Source organism: Leguminivora glycinivorella, chromosome 24 (genome assembly GCF_023078275.1).
Source record: "Leguminivora glycinivorella isolate SPB_JAAS2020 chromosome 24, LegGlyc_1.1, whole genome shotgun sequence".
In the NCBI taxonomy this organism is placed as follows: Eukaryota; Metazoa; Arthropoda; class Insecta; order Lepidoptera; family Tortricidae; genus Leguminivora; species Leguminivora glycinivorella.
The window spans coordinates 6461232-6484833 of NC_062994.1; the positions used below are offsets into that span (position 1 = coordinate 6461232).

A 23602-nucleotide genomic window follows, 5' to 3' on the forward strand; every position below is an offset into this window, starting at 1 on the left:
GCTTGTTAAAAATAAATATAGCGAATGATATTCCGCTTTGTGTGGTAGGGCAAAGCACAGCGGATATCATCGCGCTCGAATCTAGAGCAGAGCCCAACTGGAGAAGTACCTCCACCTTACAGAAGACCGTAGCCAAATAGCACTAGACCCTGTGCTGATGACGGGAGGACCTACGGAACTAATTTGTTCCGTCTATCGTCCTTTGAGTCGTCGGCAACCCGAATCCTCTTTGGAACTTGTACACTCTTTTTTGCTGTGTACTTGACACAGCAAAGAGGAGTGTACAAGTTTCTAATGGGTTGGCAACGCGCATGTGACACTTCTTGAGTTGCAGACGTACATAGGTAACGGTGACCGCTTTCCATCAGGTCGACCGTATACTTGTTTGCCACCGAAGTAGTATAAAAAAAATTAGAAAACTATTTCCGAAGAATCAAAGAAACACCTAGAAGAATTGGTGTGGTGAAAAGTAATTGGATAACCGCTCGCGTTAATATTGATACCTGACCCTTTAGCATAACTTGCCTTGTCGCGCGCGAGTTCATACATCAAGCGCGACTTCAAGTATGGACTCGCGCGCGACGAGGCAAGTTGTGCTAGCTAGAGGGGCTGAGCAAGTGAAAAATGAACCAAAAGTGAAATCTTGAGCGTATGATGGACATATGAGTAGGTTCGACAATGACAAATCATTTTAATTTTGTCAAATCATTCACTCATAAGTACCTAATGTCATTGTATTTTTAACCGACTTCAAAAAAGGAGGAGGTTCTCAATTCGACTGAATGTTTTTTTTTTTTATTTTTTTTTTATTTTTTTTTTGTATGTATGTTACTCGATATCTCCGAGAATCGTGGACCGATTTTCAAAATTTTTTTTTTTGATCGAACGGGTATAACCCCGAGATGGTCCCATTGGAACCAAGTCAGGGTCTGATGATGGGATCTTGGAGAAATCGAGGGAACTCTTCAAATGTTATAGGCACATGTAATGTTTTTAGTGTATTTTTCAAAGGTACACCAGTATTTACGCCTGACGGTAGTAATTTTTTGTGGCTGAGCTGATGATGGAAGGTCAACTCCTCAATGGTTAGGAGTTAAAGGATAATTCTTTCACTACTGTACATATATTCGGACTGATACATATAATATCACTAGGAACCACTAAAAATCAACAAATAAATTAACTTTTTAACAAAAAATAAAACCGCCTTCAAAAACAAGCGCGTTACAAAACACGGAGAAACTAAAAAGCAAAAAATAATAAACCTTTGAATTCAGATTTCTTATCGTATTGCAATAATCTAAACATCCAAATTATAAACAAATCAATTATTTTTGGAGTCGGTACCAGCCTGTGTATGGTTGGGTGGGGCAAACAGGCAATAGCAAGGCGACGAACAGGTCTGGTACCGACTACAAAAATAATTGATTTGTTTATAATTTGGATGTTTAGATTATTGCAATACGATAAGAAATCTGAATTCAAAGGTTTATTATTTTTTGCTTTTTAGTTTCTCCGTGTTTTGTAACGCGCTTGTTTTTGAAGGCGGTTTTATTTTTTGTTATTCTAGAATCTAATCAATGTTGTCATTATATCAAAAAGACTATAATAATGCAGTAAGGAGCGGTAGGGTATAGGTTCCGAAAGTCGCATAAAATCACCATTATTTCCATCATATCAAGATCCCCCTTTCGCAATTACCCGAGCATTTCTGTCATTCGTAATTACCCTAATGCACCTTATATCTTTCAACCTTATTGTTTTCACAGTGGCCATAAAAATATCCTCCATCCCTTCAACTGTCTCCACTTAAAAATCACGTCAATTCGTCGCTCCTTTATATCGTGAAAGATGGACAAACAAACAGACACACACTTTCCCATTATAATATTAGTATGGATGAAAAACTTTATTTTGAAGTGTCCTTGCTGTTAAGGGGTCTACTGACCATCAGTCCACCGGACGGTCACGCTCAATGTGCGTAGCCAAATGCACAAACGCTCACGATAATATCTCTTTCGTAGCTATCTATCTCTATCGCTCTTGCGTATTGGCGCGACAGAGCCAGACTACATTTCTGCAGTGTTTCGGTGGCGATTCGCGTCGCTGAAATGCAATCTATCTCTATCGCTCTTGCGGACTGGCACGACAGAAAGCAGCAGAAATGCCATTCGGCTACGGAGCCAAAAGCAGTCTTGAGTAATCTATAAACTACAATTATCTTGTATTAAAATTATCAGTGATAAGCGATGTTCCTCGATACATTTCACAGTGATTTGTGTTGTGGGCGAGGCTGGCCTTGCCATAATAAACACACGAGTAAGTATTTTTAACACGCTTTTATTAGGTCGTCGTGTATGTAACTAACTATGTAATGGAATCTGCGGAGGCTAATTTAACCATCTTCCAAGGATCGTAGCGTAATGAAAATTGGCAGCTATATGTAGTTCCGATGACAATACAATAATATGGTACTGTTGAGCTGATCTGATGATGGAGTCGGAAGATATGAACTGGAACTACATGATGGAACATCGTATCATAGCCGTTTTTGGGTTTCTTAGAAAAGTCTTGTTATGAACTTTGACTACAATTAGGTTTCAAGGTCTGATGATGAAGCCGAATGATATGAACTGGAACTACATGATGGAACATCGTATCATAGCTGTTTTTGGGCTTCTTAGAAAAGTCTTGTAATGAACTTTGACTACGATAAGGTTTCAAGGTCTGATGATGGAGCCGGAAGATATGAACTGGAATTACATGATGGAACATCGTATCATAGCTGTTTTTGGGTTTCATAGAAAAGTCTTGTTATGAACTTTGACTACAATTAGGTTTCAAGGTCTGCTGATGGAGCCGGAAGATATGAACTGGAACTACATGATGGAACATCGTATCATAGCTGTTTTTGGGCTTCTTAGGAAAGTCTTGTAATGAACTTTGACTACAATTAGGTTTCAAGGTCTGATGATGGAGCCGGAAGATATGAGCTGGAACTACATGATGGAACATCGTATCATAGCTGTTTTTAGGCTTCTTAGAAAAGTCTTGTAATGAACTTTGACTACGATAAGGTTTCAAGGTCTGATGATGGAGCCGGAGGATATGAACTGGAACTACATGATGGAACATCGTATCATAGCTGTTTTTGGGCTTCTTAGAAAAGTCTTGTAATGAACTTTGACTACGATAAGGTTTCAAGGTCTGATGATGGAGCCAGAAGATATGAACTGGAACTACATGATGAAACATAAAGCTTAAAGCCCCCCGCATAAAAGAAAGATTAACGTAGTATTTAAAATAAGTTGAGTTAGCGTTTTCTTGTGACCTTTCAGAGCAAACAAAGGGGGGCTCGGGGGGCGAAGCCCCCGCATAAAAGAAAGATCAACGTTGTATTTAAAATAAGTTGGGTTAAGGTTTTCTTGTGATCCTTAAGAGTAACGAAAAGGAGGGCTCGGGGGGCGAAGCCCCCCGCATGAAAGAAAGATCAACTTAGTATGTAAAATACGTTGGGTTAGCGTTTTCTTGTGACATTTAAGAGCAAACAAAGGGGGCTCGGGGGGCGAAGCCCCCCGCATAAAAGAAAGATGAACGTTGTATTTAAAATAAGTTGGGTTAAGGTTTTCTTGTGATCCTTAAGAGTAAAGAAAAGGGGGCTCGGGGGCGAAGCCCCCGCATGAAAGAAAGGTCAACGTTGTATTTAGAATAAGTTGGGTTAGCGTTTTCTTGTGACCTTTAAGAGCAAACAAAGGGGGGCTCGGGGGCGAAGCCCCCGCATGAAAGAAAGATCAACGTAGTATTTAAGATAAGTTGGGTTAGCGTTTTCTTGTGACCTTTAAGAGCAAACAAAAGGGGGCTCGGGAGGCGAAGCCCCCCGCATAAAAGAAAGATCAACGTAGTATTTAAAAGAAGTTTGGTTAGGGTTTTCTTGTGACCCTTAAGAGTAACGAAAACCCCCGCATAAAAGAAAGATTAACGTAGTATTTAAAATAAGTTGGGTTAGCGTTTTCTTATGACCTTTCAGAGCAAACAAAGGGGGGCTCGGGGGGCGAAGCCCCCCGCATGAAAGAAATATCAACGTCGTATTTAAGATAAGTTGGGTTAGCGTTTTCTTGTGACCTTTCAGAGCAAACAAAGGGGGCCTCGGGGGCGAAGCCCCCCGCATGAAAGAAAGATCAACGTTAAGATAAGTTGGGTAAGTGTTTTCTTGTGACCTTTAAGGGCAAACAAAGGGGGCTCGGGGGCGAAGCCCCCGCATAAAAGAAAGATAAACGTTGTATTTAAAATAAGTTGGGTTAAGGTTTTCTTGTGATCCTTAAGAGTAAAGAAAAGGGGCTCGGGGCGAAGCCCCCGCATGAAAGAAAGGTCAACGTAGTATTTAGAATAAGTTGGGTTAGCGTTTTCTTGTGACCATTAAGAGCAACCGGAAGGGGGCTCGGGGGCGAAGCCCCCGCATGAAAGGAAGATCAACGTAGTATTTAAGATAAGTTGGGTTAGCGTTTTCTTGTGACCTTTAAGAGCAAACAAGGGGGCTCGGGGGCGAAGCCCCCGCATAAAAGAAAGATAAACGTTGTATTTAAAATAAGTTGGGTTAAGGTTTTCTTGTGATCCTTAAGAGTAAAGAAAAGGGGGCTCGGGGGCGCAGCCCCCGCATGCAAGAAAGGTCAACGTTGTATTTAGAATAAGTTGGGTTAGCGTTTTCTTGTGACCTTTAAGAGCAAACAAAGGGGGGCTCGGGGGGCGAAGCCCCCCGCATGAAAGAAAGATCAACGTAGTATTTAAGATAAGTTGGGTTAGCGTTTTCTTGTGACCTTTAAGAGCAAACAAAGGGGGCTCGGGGGCGAAGCCCCCGCATAAAAGAAAGATCAACGTAGTATTTAAAATAAGTTTGGTAAGGGTTTTCTTGTGACCCTTAAAAGTAACGAAAACCCCCGCATAAAAGAAAGATTAACGTAGTATTTAAAATAAGTTGGGTACGCGTTTTCTTATGACCTTTCAGAGCAAACAAAGGGGGGCTCGGGGGGCGAAGCCCCCCGCATAAAAGAAAGATCAATGTAGTATTTAAGATAAGTTGGGTTAGCGTTTTCTTGTGACCTTTCAGAGCAAACAAAGGGGGCTCGGGGGGCGAAGCCCCCCGCATAAAAGAAAGATAAACGTTGTATTTAACATAAATTGGGTTAAGGTTTTCTTGTGATCCTTAAGAGTAAAGAAAAGGGGGGCTCGGGGGGCGAAGCCCCCCGCACGGAAGAAAGATCAACGTAGTATTTAGAATAAGTTGGGTTAGCGTTTTCTTGTGACCTTTAAGAGCAAACAAAGGGGGCTCGGGGGGCGAAGCCCCCCGCATGGAAGAAAGATCAACGTAGTATTTAAGATAAGTTGGGTTAGCGTTTTCTTGTGACCTTTAAGAGCTAACAAAGGGGGCTCGGGGGCGAAGCCCCCCGCATAAAAGAAAGATAAACGTTGTATTTAAAATAAGTTGGGTTAGCGTTTTCTTGTGACCTTTCAGAGCAAACAAAGGGGGCCTCGGGGGCGAAGCCCCCCGCATGAAAGAAAGATCAACGTTAAGATAAGTTGGGTAAGTGTTTTCTTGTGACCTTTCGGGCAAACAAAGGGGGGCTCGGGGGGCGAAGCCCCCCGCATAAAAGAAAGATAAACGTTGTATTTAAAATAAGTTGGGTTAAGGTTTTCTTGTGATCCTTAAGAGTAAAGAAAAGGGGGCTCGGGGCGAAGCCCCCGCATGAAAGAAAGGTCAACGTAGTATTTAGAATAAGTTGGGTTAGCGTTTTCTTGTGACCATTAAGAGCAACCAAAAGGGGCTCGGGGCGAAGCCCCCGCATGAAAGGAAGATCAACGTAGTATTTAAGATAAGTTGGGTTAGCGTTTTCTTGTGACCTTTAAGAGCAAACAAGGGGGGCTCGGGGGGCGAAGCCCCCGCATAAAAGAAAGATAAACGTTGTATTTAAAATAAGTTGGGTTAAGGTTTTCTTGTGATCCTTAAGAGTAAAGAAAAGGGGGGCTCGGGGGCGAAGCCCCCGCATGGAAGAAAGATCAACGTAGTATTTAAGATAAGTTGGGTTAGCGTTTTCTTGTGACCTTTAAGAGCTAACAAAGGGGGGCTCGGGGGGCGAAGCCCCCGCATAAAAGAAAGATAAACGTTGTATTTAAAATAAGTTGGGTTAAGGTTTTCTTGTGATCCTTAAGAGTAAAGAAAAGGGGGCTCGGGGGCGCAGCCCCCCGCATGCAAGAAAGGTCAACGTAGTATTTAGAATAAGTTGGGTTAGCGTTTTCTTGTGACCTTTAAGAGCAAACAAGGGGGGCTCGGGGGGCGAAGCCCCCCGCATAAAAAAAGATAAACGTTGTATTTAAAATAAGTTGGGTTAAGGTTTTCTTGTGATCCTTAAGAGTAAAGAAAAGGGGGGCTCGGGGGGCGCAGCCCCCCGCATGCAAGAAAGGTCAACGTTGTATTTAGAATAAGTTGGGTTAGCGTTTTCTTGTGACCTTTAAGAGCAAACAAAGGGGGCTCGGGGGCGAAGCCCCCGCATGAAAGAAAGATCAACGTAGTATTTAAGATAAGTTGGGTTAGCGTTTTCTTGTGACCTTTAAGAGCAAACAAAGGGGGGCTCGGGGGGCGAAGCCCCCCGCATAAAAGAAAGATCAACGTAGTATTTAAAATAAGTTTGGTTAGGGTTTTCTTGTGACCCTTAAGAGTAACGAAAACCCCCGCATAAAAGAAAGATTAACGTAGTATTTAAAATAAGTTGGGTTAGCGTTTTCTTATGACCTTTCAGAGCAAACAAAGGGGGCTCGGGGGCGAAGCCCCCGCATAAAAGAAAGATCAATGTAGTATTTAAGATAAGTTGGGTTAGCGTTTTCTTGTGACCTTTCAGAGCAAACAAAGGGGGGCTCGGGGGGCGAAGCCCCCCGCATGAAAGAAATATCAACGTAGTATTTAAGATAAGTTGGGTTAGCGTTTTCTTGTGACCTTTCAGAGCAAACAAAGGGGGGCTCTGGGGGCGAAGCCCCCCGCATGAAAGAAAGATCAACGTAGTATTTAAGATAAGTTGGGTAAGCGTTTTCTTGTGACCTTTAAGGGCAAACAAAGGGGGGCTCGGGGGGCGAAGCCCCCCGCATAAAAGAAAGATAAACGTTGTATTTAAAATAAGTTGGGTTAAGGTTTTCTTGTGATCCTTAAGAGTAAAGAAAAGGGGGGCTCGGGGGCGAAGCCCCCCGCATGAAAGAAAGGTCAACGTAGTATTTAGAATAAGTTGGGTTAGCGTTTTCTTGTGACCTTTAAGAGCAAACAAAGGGGCTCGGGGGGCGAAGCCCCCCGCATGGAAGAAAGATCAACGTAGTATGGAAGCGTTTGAGGCTGCTGTTGCGTTTTCTTGTGACCTTTAAGAGCTAACAAAGGGGGGCTCGGGGGGCGAAGCCCCCCGCATAAAAGAAAGATAAACGTTGTATTTAAAATAAGTTGGGTTAGCGTTTTCTTATGACCTTTCAGAGCAAACAAAGGGGGGCTCGGGGGGCGAAGCCCCCCGCATAAAAGAAAGATCAATGTAGTATTTAAGATAAGTTGGGTTAGCGTTTTCTTGTGACCTTTCAGAGCAAACAAAGGGGGGCTCGGGGGGCGAAGCCCCCCGCATGAAAGAAATATCAACGTAGTATTTAAGATAAGTTGGGTTAGCGTTTTCTTGTGACCTTTCAGAGCAAACAAAGGGGGGCTCGGGGGGCGAAGCCCCCCGCATGAAAGAAAGATCAACGTAGTATTTAAGATAAGTTGGGTTAGCGTTTTCTTGTGACCTTTAAGAGCAAAGAAGGGGGCTCGGGGGCGAAGCCCCCGCATAAAAGAAAGATAAACGTTGTATTTAAAATAAGTTGGGTTAAGGTTTTCTTGTGATCCTTAAGAGTAAAGAAAAGGGGGCTCGGGGGCGAAGCTCCCGCATGAAAGAAAGATCAACGTAGTATTTAGAATAAGTTGGGTTAGCGTTTTCTTGTGACCTTTAAGAGCAAACAAAGGGGAGCTCGGGGGGCGAAGCCCCCCGCATAAAAGAAAGATCAACGTTGTTTTTAAAATAAGTTGGGTTAGCGTTTTCTTGTGACCTTTAAGATCAAACAAAGGGGGGCTCGGGGGGCGAAGCCCCCCGCATAAAAGAAAGATAAACGTTGTATTTAAAATAAGTTGGGTTAAGGTTTTCTTGTGATCCTTAAGAGTAAAGAAAAGGGGGGCTCGGGGGCGAAGCTCCCGCATGAAAGAAAGATCAACGTAGTATTTAGAATAAGTTGGGTTAGCGTTTTCTTGTGACCTTTAAGAGCAAACAAAGGGGAGCTCGGGGGGCGAAGCCCCCCGCATAAAAGAAAGATAAACGTTGTATTTAAAATAAGTTGGGTTAAGGTTTTCTTGTGGTCCTTAAGAGTAAAGAAAAGGGGGTCTCGGGGGGCGAAGCCCCCCGCATGAAAGAAAGATCAACGTAGTATTTAGAATAAGTTGGGTTAGCGTTTTCTTGTGACCTTTAAGAGCAAACAAAGGGGGGCTCGGGGGGCGAATCCCCCCGCATAAAGGAAAGATCAACGTAGTATTTAAGAGTAACTTAAGAGTATCGAAATCCCGCGCATAAAAGAAAGATTAACGTAGTATTTAAAATAAGTTGGGTTAGCGTTTTCTTATGACCTTTCAGAGCAAACAAAGGGGGGCTCGGGGGGCGAAGCCCCCGCATAAAAGAAAGATCAACGTTGTTTTTAAAATAAGTTGGGTTAAGATTTTCTTGTGATCCTTAAGAGTAAAGAATAGGGGGCTCGGGGCGAAGCCCCCGCATGAAAGAAAGATCAACGTAGTATTTAAGATAAGTTGGGTTAGCGTTTTCTTGTGACCTTTAAGAGCACACAAAGGGGGCGAAGCCCCTGCATAAAAAAACGATCAACGTAGTATTTAAAATAAGTTTGGTTAGGGTTTTCTTGTGACCCTTAAGAGTAACGAAAAGGGGGCTCGGGGGCGAAGCCCCCGCATAAAAGAAAGATTAACGTAGTATTTAAAATAAGTTGGGTTAGCGTTTTCTTGTGACCTTTCAGAGCAAACAAAGGGGCTCGGGGGCGAAGCCCCCGGCATAAAAGAAAGATGAACGTTGTATTTAAAATAAGTTGGGTAATGGTTTTCCTGTGACCCTTAAGAGCAAATAAAGGGGGCTCGGCAAAAAAGAAATACTTAAATTTTGTTTGAATTAGTTGAAATGTGACAATATTTTCTAATCGAGTCAAACAAAATCCCACTAGCTGAGAGCTTCAAAACAATGTATGGCGAAAGTATGTCTCTCTAATGTCTTCAAAAAGTCCGCGATGGCACATGTCTATATTGTCTATCTTTTACGGATAACTTACTAGATATAAACATTTTTATGATAATACCGTAATAAGAAGGTAGACTCTACTTATTATTAAGTAGCAATTAGCAATAAGTACACGTTAAGCCACAAATGACATGTAAAATCCGCCTACTTGAAATAAATTTATGTATAAATGTTAAAAGTATTTGATTATTAATGACTAAAAAGTATAAAATAAATTAATAGTTTAAAAAACTATAAAACACGCTTTTATAAATGCACGTAAAAGCCAAAAATAAATTATGGATCGTTCAAGTTGTCTCTATTTGTGAGCTGAAGTTTAAAAACTATGTGCTTTTAATTATAATATTTGATTGTAAAAGCGTGGGGCGCTGGAACAGGAAAGACTTTCTTGTAAACAAATACTAATCCGAACTTCCTAGCGAATGAAGTTGCATAAGAACATAACGTTTACATATGCCGCCTAAGGGCTACCAAAGAGAACCAAAGATATCTCGTCCACGAGCAAGAACTCTGCATCCTGTCACTGTAGACACTTTCCCCTTTTGTACTTTGATTACCGGGAAAAAGCGGCGTTCTAAGTGTCGGTGACTGTCGACTCTCCTCGCTACTAGCGCATATTTTGTCTGAATTCGACAAACTGGTACCTACTTTGAACACTGACTTTTAATTGATTTGACTGTTTAATGTAGAACCTACTAGTAATGCTGCAACTCCAGTTAGCGCGTCAATCTGTGTAACCTACTTCCCGTAACATAGCATAATTTGATTTATCAGCAAGTTATACAAAAATTCTTTCCTGTTCCAGCGCCCCACGCTTTTACAATCAAATATTATAATTAAAAGCACATAGTTTTTAAACTTCAGCTCACAAATAGAGACAACTTGAACGATCCATAATTTATTTTTGGCTTTTACGTGCATTTATAAAAGCGTGTTTTATAGTTTTTTAAACTATTAATTTATTTTAATTGTAATTTTACATAATAATAGTTTTATAATCAACTAGCTTTTTCCCGCGGCTTCGCTCGCGTTAGAAAGAGACAAAAAGTATCCTATGTCACTCTCCATCCCTTCAACTATCTCCACTTAAAAAATCACGTCAATTCATCTCTCCGTTTTGCCGTGAAAGACGGACAAACAAACAGACACACACTTTCCCATTTATAATATTAGTATGGATTGTGTCACGTGGGAGCAAAAGGGCTTATTAACGGCGAGGTCATTTATTGAATACTGAGCGTAGCAGCGACTTAGTGAGGGGTGTTAACGCCCAAAGTAGAAAAAGATTTGCTGATCGCCAGGGAGCGTACTTTTCATGCCGATGACATTAATCTGACGTCACGCTCCGTATAGGGTGATCCCAAATAGTTTTATTGTAAATTATTAATCATTAGTCGTCAATCATTTTAATCGTGTACAAATTACTTCAAATACAGTAGTCCATTTACATGTGGCATAAATAATACCTACTTGAAATGTGAAACGTGAATAAAATTATTTGATTTGTTTTTATAAATAAATTTAATTAAATAGTATTTATTAACAACACATTACATAAATACGTAGAAAAGAGAATTTCTCTCTAACGTAAAGCACACCATCCTTCTTGCATTCATTACCATGCAAAGAAATTTATAACTTAAAATGATTGATGACTAATGATTAATAATTTACAATAAAACAATTTGTGATCACCTATATGGAGCGTGACGTCAAATTGATGTCATCGGCACGAAAAGTACGCTCCCTGCTGATCACAAATGATCACCTAAGTGTACCCCTAAAATGTATGGGCCTTTTAGGGATGACACTAGATGGCGCGTTTAGTAGCCTGGAACTGGCAAAAATAATGTTTTCCCAGATTATTTTTCCGTGTTAAAAAATACGTACCTATTTGTTTTACAAGGGGGCAAAGTTGTTAAACCGTACGTGCCAATATTGATACCCGAGCAAGCGAAAGATTCCAATATTGAACCGTGAGTGTAGCGAGTGGTTCAAAAACTGGAATATAGAGCGTTGAAAGGGTTTCAAGGCACGAAGGTTAAACAAACTTTGCCACCGAGTGAAACAAAATTTTTCACCACACCAACACGAAGCAAATTTATACTGATTATAAAACATCAAACTAAATCAAATCCATCAATCTATTCAATATTTATGACTCAAAATCATCATTTGTAGGTCATTTCTTCCAGCCAGCTTAAGACATCAAGTTAAAATTTGTATAAAATGTCTTTGCACACTTGTGAATAAAATGCAATTTTGCTATCTGTTTTCGAATAGCAAAGTAAGCCTTTACCGGTTGGTGTGGTGAAAAAGAAATCTGTAAGCCACATCAGTATAGTATAGTCTGTATAGTTATGTTAGTATTTAATAGATGGCGCTAAAGAATGAGGTACAGTCGAGTTCATAAATATGTGTATATTTCTGCACCTGAACTCTGTGCAATAAGGTGAAAAAATGTACACATATTTATGAACTCGACTGTACGATACTTAGTATGAAGATTGTCCAACCTATACAGGATGGCCGGTAATTAATGGACAACCTTTTAACCACCAAGAGGGCACCTTATACTGGTCCAGAAAATCGATATTAAGGTTTGTGTTAATCGATATGAAAGTGTGAAAATCTCGAAAACCAGGCGACTTTTACTAAACCTTAAAGTCGATTTTCTGGACCAGTATAAGGTGCCCTCTTGGTGGTTAAAAGGTTGTCCATTAATTACCGGGCACCCGGTATAGATCATCGTTGGTTTACAGTTATGTTGTGAACTATTACAACTATAAACAAATCATTTCTTTAGAAGGTGATACAGACAGTCTACATTTGAAGGTGACAACCAAACATGAGGCTGATACCTTGCATGAAAGCTCAGGACGAAGATGAGGACCATTCGCGATACATCGACCGGGAGATCAAGGACTGGATAAAGAACTATAATGACGTGAGTTACTTTACCTTACCACACCTCGGACACTGGCGATCAAACATATGAAAGAGGCGCGTTCCTAGCACAGCTCGTGTAGGTGAACGCGTACAATGCTTGTATGAATGAGATATGACAGGTCGACTGTTCGCGTTTTGACAGGCGGTAACTGTGAGGTAACCGAGGAGGGGGTGGGCGGCACTTTCAGCGGGGAGCGGGAGTGGACATACTGTACGATATTACTCTTTATTACACCGTGCTGAGGTGTAACTATGTAAGGTCACAGTATAATAAAGAGTACTATCGTACAGTATGGCCACTTCCGCTCCCCGCTAAAAGCGCAGCCCAACCCCTCTCGCTCATACAAGCATGGTACGCGTTCACCTACATGAGCTTAGAATGTGTGTTAGGAACGCGCCTCTTTCATATATTTGATCGCCAGTGGACGAGATGTGGCATTAGTCTCCCTCATAATGTTAGGATGACCCACAAAAATGTCTGCGAAAAGGGTTTCCTTCGGCAACGTTCGTATTTGTCATGCTAGTTCAGTCAATGTCAGTACATCTTGTACTGACATTGACTGGAATAGCATGACACGTTCATACGTTTCCGTAACAATTCGAAGGCAAATCTTGTCGCACTACAATTTGTACGTGTTGTATTCTAGGCCATCAAACTGCTGCTTCTTGGAACTGGCGAAAGCGGCAAGACCACCATTATCAAACAAATGAAGATTCTGCACATACAGGGATTTAGTCCAAGGTGGGTTCATAATGTTCATATCCTCGTACAGTTGAGTTCATAAATATGTGTACATTTCTTCACCTTAAATTATTGCAATAAGGTAAAAAAATGTACACATGTTTATGAACTCGACTGTACATGAATTACTGTACATTTTATAATTGAAATTAATCGGAAGGAATAAAATATTCATTTGATTGTATGTATCAGAGTGTAGGGACCTAAATGATATATATAATGATATAATGATAGATAGTGATAAAGATGTATGGAAGAAGTATGCCATTATTATTATTATTTGGGGCCAGACGTGTCCCACTGCTGGGCAAAGGCCTCCCCCCAATTTCTCCACTGATCTCTATCCAGTGCTATGTCTGACCATTCCTCCAAGAAGGAGTCCAGTTCATCCCTCCATCGCCGGCGGGGTCTGCCGGATCCCCGATCAGAGTTTTCGGGCTCCCACACTGTAGTGAGTTTGGCCCACAACTCATTAGGCATTCGGCAGACGTGACCAGCCCAGTCCCATTTTAACTTGGCCGCCTTCCGAGCTACATCGACGATTTGAGTTTTAGAGCGTAGCGTGGTGTTCCGAACTCGATCCACCAATTTGACACCTAATATGCTGCGCTCCATGGCTCGTTGGCAAACCCCGAGTTTGGACTTCTGAGCTTTATTTGTATATTTGCCATGTAGGTATATATGCCATATTTGGTATTTTGTCTGTTATGTTAAATCATATAAATCATCATCATCCTTACGTTATCCCGGAATTTGCCACTACTCATGGGAGCCTGGAGTCTGCTTTGACAACTAATCCCATGATTTGGCGTAGGCAGTAGTCTTTACGAAAGCGGCTGATCTGACCTTCCAACACCCAAACTAGACCTTATTGGAATTAGTCCGGTTTCCTCATGATGTTTTCCTTCACCGAAAAGCGACTGGAAAATACCAAATGACATCTCGCATATAAATTCCGATAAAACTCATTGGCGAGCCGGGATTCGAACCTGCGACCTGTGGATCGAAAGTCACACGCTCTTACCGCTAGGCCACTAGCGCTTACGAAACGCCAACTTACGAAATTCGTATTAAAAAACCGCCTGGCATGTTCGATCTCCTTTCTTCCTATATCTGTTGAGTTGAGCATTCATTTGACTGTATTGCCTATGCATCACCTAATTATTGTGTCGCCGGATCTAACGTTTTTAACAAATTTTTTTAACAGCGAACGAGCAGAGAAAGCGAACCACATCCGACACAACATCCATGAGTCTATTTACGACATTGTTCGCCACATGGAGCCTTTAGGCATCACGCTAGGAAGCGGAAAGAATATTGCGGCACGGGACTATATATTACGATGCGGGGCTGGGGGTCCGCCACATTATGACGAGGTAAGGTAAACCTAAAGCGATATTTGTTACCTTTAGGCATCACGCTGGGAAGTGGAAAGAATATCGCGGCACGGAACTACATATTACGATGCGGTGCTGGCGGTCCACCACATTATGACGAGGTAAGGTAACCCTCAAGCGACGTTCGTTACCTTTAGGCATCACGCTGGGAAGCGACAAGAATATCGCGGCTCGGGACTACATATTACGATGCGGCGCTAGCGGTCCACCACATTACGACGAGGTAAGATAAACCTCAAGCGATATTTGTTGCCTTTGGTAATCACATTAGGAAATGAAAATAATATCGCGGCTCAGCTTGCAGGCCACCACACTATCACGAGGTAAGCCTCGGCGCCACAGGACCTGTGATGCCTCTGGGCACCATGTTAGAAAACGTACAGAAGGTGTAAATAAGCACAGGATTACGTAATAAAGTGACGACTTTCACACTATGAGGTAGGACTCATGTGACTAGGATTCATGTGATGTTTGGTGCCTTTAGGCATCATACCACGACACACAAAGAATGTGCTTCAATGTCGTAATGCTTCTTTAGTTATACATTATACTGAAATCCATACTTACCTCTACTATATCCATACTAATATTATAAATGGGAAAGTGTGTGTGTGTCTGTTTGTTTGTCCGTCTTTCACGGCAAAACGGAGCAACGAATCGACATGATTTTTTTTAGTAGAGATAGTTGAAGGGATGGAAAGTGACATAGGCTACTTTTTGTCTCTTTCTAAAAGCTAAAATATTATAAATGGGAAAGTGTGTGTGTGTGTCTGTTTGTCTGCCCGTCTTTCACGGCAAAACGGAGCGACGAATTAACGTATTTTTTTAAACGGAAATAGTTGAAGGGATGGAGAGTGACATAGACTACTTTTTGTCTCTTTCTAATCCCGCACTTCCCTAAAATGGGGGGGGGGGGTCAATGTTTGTATGGAGCATTCCGCAATTATAGAATTTAACGCGAGCGAAGCCGCGGGCAAAAGCTAGTAACACACATTTTTTTTTTTTTATACTACGTCGGTGGCAAACAAGTATACGGTCCGCCTGATGTAAAGCGGTCACCGTAACCTATGGACGCCTGCAACTCAAACAGTGTCACATGCGCGTTGCCACCCCATTAGAAACTTGTACATTCCCTTTTGTTGTGTTAAGTACACAGCAAAAAGGAGTGTACAAGTTCCAAGGAGGGTTCGGGTTGCCGACGACTCAAAGGACAATAGACGGAACAAGTTAGTTCCGTAAGTCCTCCCGTCATCAGCACACCGCACCCTCGTTGAGCTCTGGCAGCCTTACTCACCGGCAGGAACACAACACTATGAGTAGGGTCTAGTGCTATTTGGCTGCGGTCTTCTGTAAGGCGGAGGTACTTCCCCAGTTGGGCTCTGCTCTAGATTCGAGCGAGACGATATCCGCTGTGCTGTGCCCTACCACACAAAGCGGAATATCATTCGCTATGCCCTACCTCCTACTACACAACAACACAACAACACAACACATTAACACATTTTACTCTATCTGTTATTTTTAATAATTAAATAATTGAATAATTATTCTCGCTTAGGGTCAAAGTACCGGTAACTAAGTGCTTTAAAGTACCGATGTTACGGTACTTAAAAGCACTTAGTTATTATTGTCATTATCACTATCGCAACACAATTATTCCATTATATACTTACAAAATACAAGTGTAAACATACTCAATCAATTTCTGAAATCAAAATCTATGCGCCTATCTATCTGTTGCCGATCGGTGTTTTATTGATCTATTTCATTTTGCTTGTGTTGTAGATGTCAATCGGTGCAGATGGCAATCTCTTTGAATCAACCTATCATACATAACTTATGTATGATAGGTTGATTCATAAGTGTAACATAAGTATCGTAATCACATATAATTCTGTGCTTTCCTTTTCACTTTTCATTTCAAGTGTCTTTAAAATATTCTCTTCATGCTTTGATTAAGTATGTCGGTCAATCAAATCTTCATTCCCTGAGTCGACGGTGCCCCGCGTGGCGGGTCTTCTACTTCTTGACTTCTAAAACGCAACCTAACGAACCTATCCTATCTCTCTATTAGTTCAGTTGATTATCGTGAAACCAATGCATTACCAACGTATTACTAGTAATTAATAATAATTTTCCGTCACACATTTATTTGTCGCTTACCATAAAGACGAGATTTGCTTGGATATTTATATGAATAAACTGAAAAAGCGGCTTTAAAGCAATTGGCAAAGTGGGACGTTTTACGAAACACACTCACAGTCCTGTAACCAATTATTAAAAATCGTTATGTTACAATCTTCTTTATGTTCAGGAATATTTTGATTACGTCCGTGCTCTGTGGCGAGATACCGGCGTCCGCGAATGCTTCAAGAGGTCAAACGAGTACCAGCTTATAGACAGTGCCGAATAGTAAGTACCTACCACCATAGTATAATAAAGAGTAGGTACTATCGTACAGTGCCCGTGTGGTGACGGGTTAAGAATTTCACCACCCCCTTTCTTCCCGTGGGTGTCGTAGAAGGCGACTGTGGGATATGGGTTAAATTGTGGCGTAGGCGAGAGCACGAAACGAAAGAAGGCAGTAAACGAAACTGTGACATTGCAGTGACAGGTTGCCAGCCTCTCGCCTACGCCACAATTTAACCCATATCCCACAGTCGGCTTCTACGACACCCACGGGAAGAAAGGGGGTGGTGAAATTCTAAACCCGGCACCACACGGGCAATCTTAATTTATTAATTGTTTTTCAGTTTCTTGGACAGAATAGATCTAATAGAGAAGTCTGATTACTCACCACCGGACGCCGACATATTGAGATGTCGTCAGAAAACTACTGGGATACAGAAGATAGAATTCAAAGTGAAGGTAAAATCAAATGTCTCATTATCATCATCCTCCTTGCGTTATCCCGGCATTTGCCACGGCTCATGGGAGCTTGGGGTCCGCTTTGACAACTAATCCCAAGATTTGGCGTAGGCACCAGTTTTACGAAAGCGACTGCCATCTGACCTTCCATTCCAACCCGAAGGGTAACTAGACCTTATTGGAATTAGTCCGGTTTCCTCACGATGTTTTCCTTCACCGAAAAGCGACTGGCAAATATCAAATGACATTTCGCACATTCCCAAAAACCCATTGGTGCGAGCCGGGGTTCGAACCCGCGACCTCCGGAACGAAAGTCGTACGCACTTACCGCTAATAGGCTAGGCTACCAGCGCTTCTTCGCAAATGTCTCATATCTCATTATATACTTAGGTATCTATATTTACCCCCTTATTCAACGTTAACTAGTAAGTTATAAAGTTATCAATCAAGCCAATGCAATGTCACAATTTTCGTTTTCTTTTAACCGCTTAATTGCCAAGAGTGGCACTGAGACTCTAGTAGTTTCATGTGCTCTGCCTACCCCTTTATGGGATACAGGCGTGATTGTATGTATGTATGTATGTATATATCAATCAAGCCGATAGAGTTCGTTTATCCTTTTCTATCACACCAATACGTCGGAAAGGGAAAAACGAACTTTATCGGCTTGATAACTTTAGTGTACGTTTATGAATTAAGGGGGTAGTACTTTTCCTGTAATGCAAACACATGTGTACCTAAGACAAAATTAGAGCTTGTAGGTGAAAAATAAACGGGCCCGTTTCTCGAAAGGTACAAGCCTTGTATTACAAGTGCGCTAACTGTCAAATCGTATGGGTTGTCATGGAAACACACTTGTAATGCAAGACCTTTCGAGAAACGGGCCACTGGGCCCCATTTCTCAAAACTGAAAGTTACAAGCGGAAGTCTCTTTTCAACTTGTCATATTAGACATTGACTACCACTTGTAAATTGTAACTTGTAGCAGGGGCGGCTCACTCCGCGATTCTGTCGCCGCGCTACAAGTACATGTCAGCGGCCGCGAGTTCGCGGCCCATTCATTGGCGACGACCTTCGCGCGGCGCAATAAAATTCAATGTTGGCTGCTCGCGTGCAGTCCGTTTGTTAATGTAGATAAGAATTTAGAATGGTGCATTTTGTGAACATCAAAGGAGTGAGCCTTCTGTACTTGTACTATTATATATTCTGTGCTTGTAGCTTCGAGTACGTACGTAGCCGAATGGCACTAAGACCGTTTTCACATTATCCGATCCGATATCGGATGTCGGAAGGATTTCAATAGAAAAAATCTAAGATGGCGCCTAAAATGTATGGGATATCGGTCCGACCTCCGATATCGGATCGGATAATGTGAAAACGCACTAACGCTCACGAAACGCTCACGAAACGAAACGCTCGTACCTCTAGATATCTATCTCTATCGCTCTTGCATATTGGCGCGACAGAGTTTGTTTTCGTTTCGCTCTGCGCGAGCGAGGTGCAGAGAGTACATGCGAAACCGGGGGATGCGGCGCGTGCGAGAGAGCCAAATACCGATCACGTCGCCGCTGCCGGAGATTAACTACTGAGTCGTCCTTAATTTTGAAAAAACCCCCGACTGCGACATAGTGGACCGATTTTCATGAAACATGGCTAAGAACACTCCCGACTAACTCAGCTTTCAGACAAAAAAAACTAAATCTAAATCGGTTCATCCGTTCGGGAGCTACGATGCCACCGACAGACACACACGCAGACAGACAAACAGACAGACAAACACACAGACAGACAGACAGACGGACATACAGTGCCCTAGTTCACTCTAACAATTTTACTCACCGGCAGCATAAAGATCATACCATCCCATACATTAAAATGCGACCGCCTACGAATGCGCTTACACTCCACCACACATAGATGGCGCCACAAAAAATGCCTTGTTGCCACCGATTATTTGTAGATTGGCATTAAGTGTCAATTCCGAGCCGTAAATCTGTGTCAAAAGTGACACTTAACGCCATCTACAAGTATAATCGAAAGCTACAAGACATTTTTTTTGTGGCGCCATCTATGTGTGGTGGAGTGTAAGCGCGGTCTTAGGCGGTCGCATTTTAATGTATGGGATGGTATGATCTTGTTATAATTATTTAATTTATGCCGGCAGGAAAACAATGTTACGAGTAGGATCAAGACTTTCCTGGCCCCGTAGCCGAATGGCATTTCTCCGACGCCAAACGAAAGCGATACGCCGCTGGCTCTGTCGCGCCAATACGCAAGCGCGATAGAGATAGATATCTACTAGCGCTTCGTTTCGTGAGCGTTTCGTGAGCGATTGTGCCATTCGGCTAGCCACCCTGTAAGTTCTCTTTCCTACTTGGGTTCTGCTGTAGATCTGGAATGACATCCGCTTGATTTATTTTTAGGTTCCTAAATCGATGCATGGCGGCATACAAGAATTCTGGATGTTTGATGTCGGCGGGCAGAGGGGTGAACGAAAAAAATGGATTCAGGTAACTTCCAATTTTGACTTGGTTTTAAATTGACGGCCCAGCCACGACATTGGTCTAAGCGCGGCAGCGGTGAGCGGCATCCATACGTGCGAATGAAAAGTCCCATCGCTGTGTCTCACTCCAATGTATGGCCGCCGCTCACCGCTGTCGCGCTTAGACCGATGTCGTGGCTGAGCCGTGAGAAGACGGCTGATTGGAACCACCCCTACCCATCAACGATAATGTCACTCCCGACAGAAATATGCTCCTTGTAACATTTCGGCTTGGATGAGACAAAGACATATGTAACTCCGTATAGACGGATAAGGTCTAAGAAAAAGACCCCAAAGCCATAGAGAAAAAGGTACGGTGACCTAGATGGCGTTACACCTTTGGGGAACGCTCGGCTAGATGACGCTAATATTAATATTTGACATTTTAACACATATCAAGCTAACAATATGGGCCAAATTGTCAAAACCGAGGTTCAAAAGTTTTAAGCTTGTGTCGAGAGATGGCAGTCTACGCACCGTGATTACACATTTTACTTTGACCGTAACTCTCTATAATACTCGATCCTCTTTGGATGGGATGACGCACGTCCAGTTAGATAGGGCCGGGTTTAAGCCGGAGCTGCCATCGCTTCCTTTTTATGGTTGATCCACAATTTATCTGCTCTGTCAATTCTAGCTTGAGCCATGTTTCGCTATCATGAGACTCCATATACACCGTGTTTTTTTTGTTTTCCATTAAATTCGACACGCAGTTAGGTTCATCATCAGGAACCACCCTGTATTACGCTTTTTGTTAAGTTCGAAAAAAAATTTTTTTGTTTCCATAAATGGATTATTAGTGTGAGAAGACCTTAATCATAACATTGAAGTCATTGTCAAGTGTTTGGCGGCACATGTCAAAACAAATAACATTAGGAAGTGGTAAGGGATGCGACACACGTGTTCAGTAATTTTTTTAACAATTCGATAACCGTAAGAGTTAAGAGGCTAGTTTCTTAGAGAAATGTATTTATTTTATTTACCAAAAAACCAAAAGCTAAAACAATTCAAAATCAGCAAATACATGCAAGCACTTAAAAACTAGATCTAACCTAATTACACACACACACAAAAACATACACAGATACATAATTAAACCTAACCTACCAAGCCCCCCGTGAGCCTCCCGATGCAAAGGTACCCATAACGCTTGCCGCATTACCGCGTTGAACCGCGATGGATAACCTTTGCATCAGGAAGGTCCCAGAGCGAGGATCCAGACCCCTCTCCCTCAAGCGTCTTCCCACCTCCCCGAAAAACACTTTGGCCTCCGCACACCAGCAACCGGGGAAATTATTAGAGAAATTGATTATATTTGAACCAAAGAATCTTCCCGGAAGAGTCGACGGAATTCAATAAAAACAGGATGTATAGAAAGAAGAATAAGTTAACATCACCCGTCCCGTTCCACATGAGTCCTCTGATCAATTATTAGGTGCAGAATCGTGGTGCCTGGTGCCTGGCACCAGTCTTGTCTTGTTTGTCAGGTCCTTTTAATCAAACCTTCAACTTTTAACCAAGCAGGCAAGTATGGTCGCGCGATAAATTATAAAACATCTGGCCGTCCCTATCGCACTTACAAATAGTTCGATACGGACGGCCAGATGTTTTATCACCATGCTTGCCCGCCAAGCATAGGTACTCGATTACTCGCTCTTATTTCGTGGGCGCGTGTGATGTAGGTATCAGAAATATTGTTGTATCTCTCCACCTTGTATCTGAATGTAGTTCCTACTTGCAGGTATTCGAAGGTATCCACGCGATCTGGTTCCTGGTGGCGTGTAGTGATTTCGACCAGACTTTGAGAGAGGACTGCGCCACCAATCGGCTGAAGGAGGCGCTGACGCTCTTTGAAGACGTCTGGCAGAGCAGGTATATCTATCACCAATCCGAAGGGTAACTACTTAAGCCTTATTGGAATTAGTCCGGTTTCCTCACGATGTTTTCCTTCACCGAAAAGCGACTGGCAAATATCAAATGACATTTCGCACATAAGTTCCGAAAAACTCATTGGTATGTACGAGCCGGGTTCGAACCCGCGACCTCCGGATCGAAAGTCGCACGCTCTTACCGTTAGGCCACCGCTTATTGATATCTAATGCTCGGTAAAATTAATTATGTGATTGAACTTGGTTTCAGATTCCTTCTAGAAGCCGGTCTAATAGTGTTCCTCAACAAGCAAGACTTGCTCCAGCGGAAGGTGGAGCGAGGCGGGAGCATTGCCCCCCACTTCCCAGATTACAAATACTATAGCGGTCACGGGGGGGAGTATGAAAGAACGAGAGACTACATTCGACAGATGTTTGTTGTAAGTAAAGCTAGCAGGGGGCGTTGTCCCCCTGTAGGTTTTTAGTAACTACTAATAGAGGGCAAGGTCTCCCACTTCCCAGATTACGAATACTTTAGCAGACCCAGGATTACCATGAGGGATACAGTGAAGAATATGAATGAACGAGAGACTTAATTCGACAGTTGTTTGTTGTAAGTAAAGCAAGCGTGGGGCGTTGCCCTCTAGTAGCTTTCTGCAAAACTTCTAATAGGGAACATAGCCCCCCCCCCCCTACCCAAAAAATATCGGATACGGTGAAGAATATGAACGAACGAGAGACTTCATTCGATAGTTGTTGCCCCCCTGTAGCTTTTCAGTAACTATAACTATAGTAGAATACGAGAGAACTAGACTTTATTGTTGTAATTAATTAATTGTAGTGGGCACTGCACTGTTTCCTCAATACACTAATAGTAAGTATAAATATTTATAACACAGGAAAAGATGAAGGCTTGTAGAAGTGTGACAAAAATCTTATAAAATGTTTGCATTTCAGGACGTAACGCAGAAGCAGCGCCGTCGCGCCGCCGCGCCGTCCGCCGAACGGTTCGTCGTCGGCGCGGCGTACCGCCCGCGGGAGTGCTACTTCCACTTCACAACTGCCACAGATACGGACAACGTCAGGACTGTGTTTAGAGACACACATCAGATTATACTTACACATGCGCTGTCTAATATTGGAGTCTACTAAAGTCACAAGTGTTGAAATAAATGAGAGACATGAAAAATGTACGTCGTTTCAAATTTCATATTTAATAGTTTCACCCGCGTGAATGTTACTTCCAGTTCACAACTGCCACAGATACGGATAACGTGAGGACTGTGTTTAGAGACACGCATCAGATTATACTTACACATGCGCTGTCTAATATTGGAGTCTACTAAAGCCACAAGTGTTGAAATAAATGAGAGACAGGAAAAATGTACGTCGTTTCAAATTTCATATTTAATAGTTTCACCCGCGTGAATGTTACTTCCACTTCACCACTGCCACAGATACGGATAACGTGAGGACTGTGTTTAGAGACACGCATCAGATTATACTTACACATGCGCTGTCTAATATTGGCGTCTACTGACACTGCAGATATAAATAAAAGAGTAATAAATTAAAACCGAAATAAATTACACATATGAAAGAAAAAGTGACCAAGTCCTCTGGTGCCTGAGGCTGACCAGAGGACTTGGTCACTTTTTCTTTCATATGTGTAATTTATTTCGGTTTTAATTTATATACATAGTAGTGTGAATAGGGAATGCAAACCGGTAAACCGGTTTACCGGTTTCCCGGTAATTTTGCCCAATTTAGGTTCGGTAAATTACCGGTAATTATACTCCAAAACCGGTTTTTTACCGAAATTTAAATTTACTTAAAAATTACTACAAAAAGCACTTCTGTCGCCATTTCTTCTTAAATAAACACTTATAGAT

At 42.2% G+C, this 23602-nt stretch overlaps 1 protein-coding gene across 1 annotated transcript; it reads left to right on the plus strand.

The window, feature by feature from the left end:
• The first annotated feature begins 2264 nt into the window (after positions 1-2264).
• On the plus strand, positions 2265-23243 carry LOC125238734 (guanine nucleotide-binding protein G(f) subunit alpha). The gene is made up of 10 exons (XM_048146155.1): positions 2265-2319; positions 12151-12291; positions 12941-13035; positions 14243-14411; positions 16747-16844; positions 17186-17300; positions 19724-19810; positions 21584-21714; positions 21982-22150; positions 22668-23243. Exons 2-10 carry the CDS (start codon positions 12193-12195, stop codon positions 22860-22862), a joined length of 1158 nt encoding a protein of 385 aa, XP_048002112.1. The 5' UTR covers positions 2265-2319; positions 12151-12192; the 3' UTR covers positions 22863-23243.
• Positions 23244-23602: the final 359 nt, after the last annotated feature.

Bases quoted from the DNA above. Each gene is read 5' to 3' on its own strand.
- LOC125238734 (XM_048146155.1), top strand. From the start codon at position 12,193: ATGAGGCTGATACCTTGCATGAAAGCTCAGGACGAAGATGAGGACCAT. The intron at 19,811-21,583 runs GTAACTTCCAAT...TCCTACTTGCAG, and splicing joins AACGAAAAAAATGGATTCAG to GTATTCGAAGGTATCCACGC. The intron at 21,715-21,981 runs GTATATCTATCA...ACTTGGTTTCAG, and splicing joins GAAGACGTCTGGCAGAGCAG to ATTCCTTCTAGAAGCCGGTC.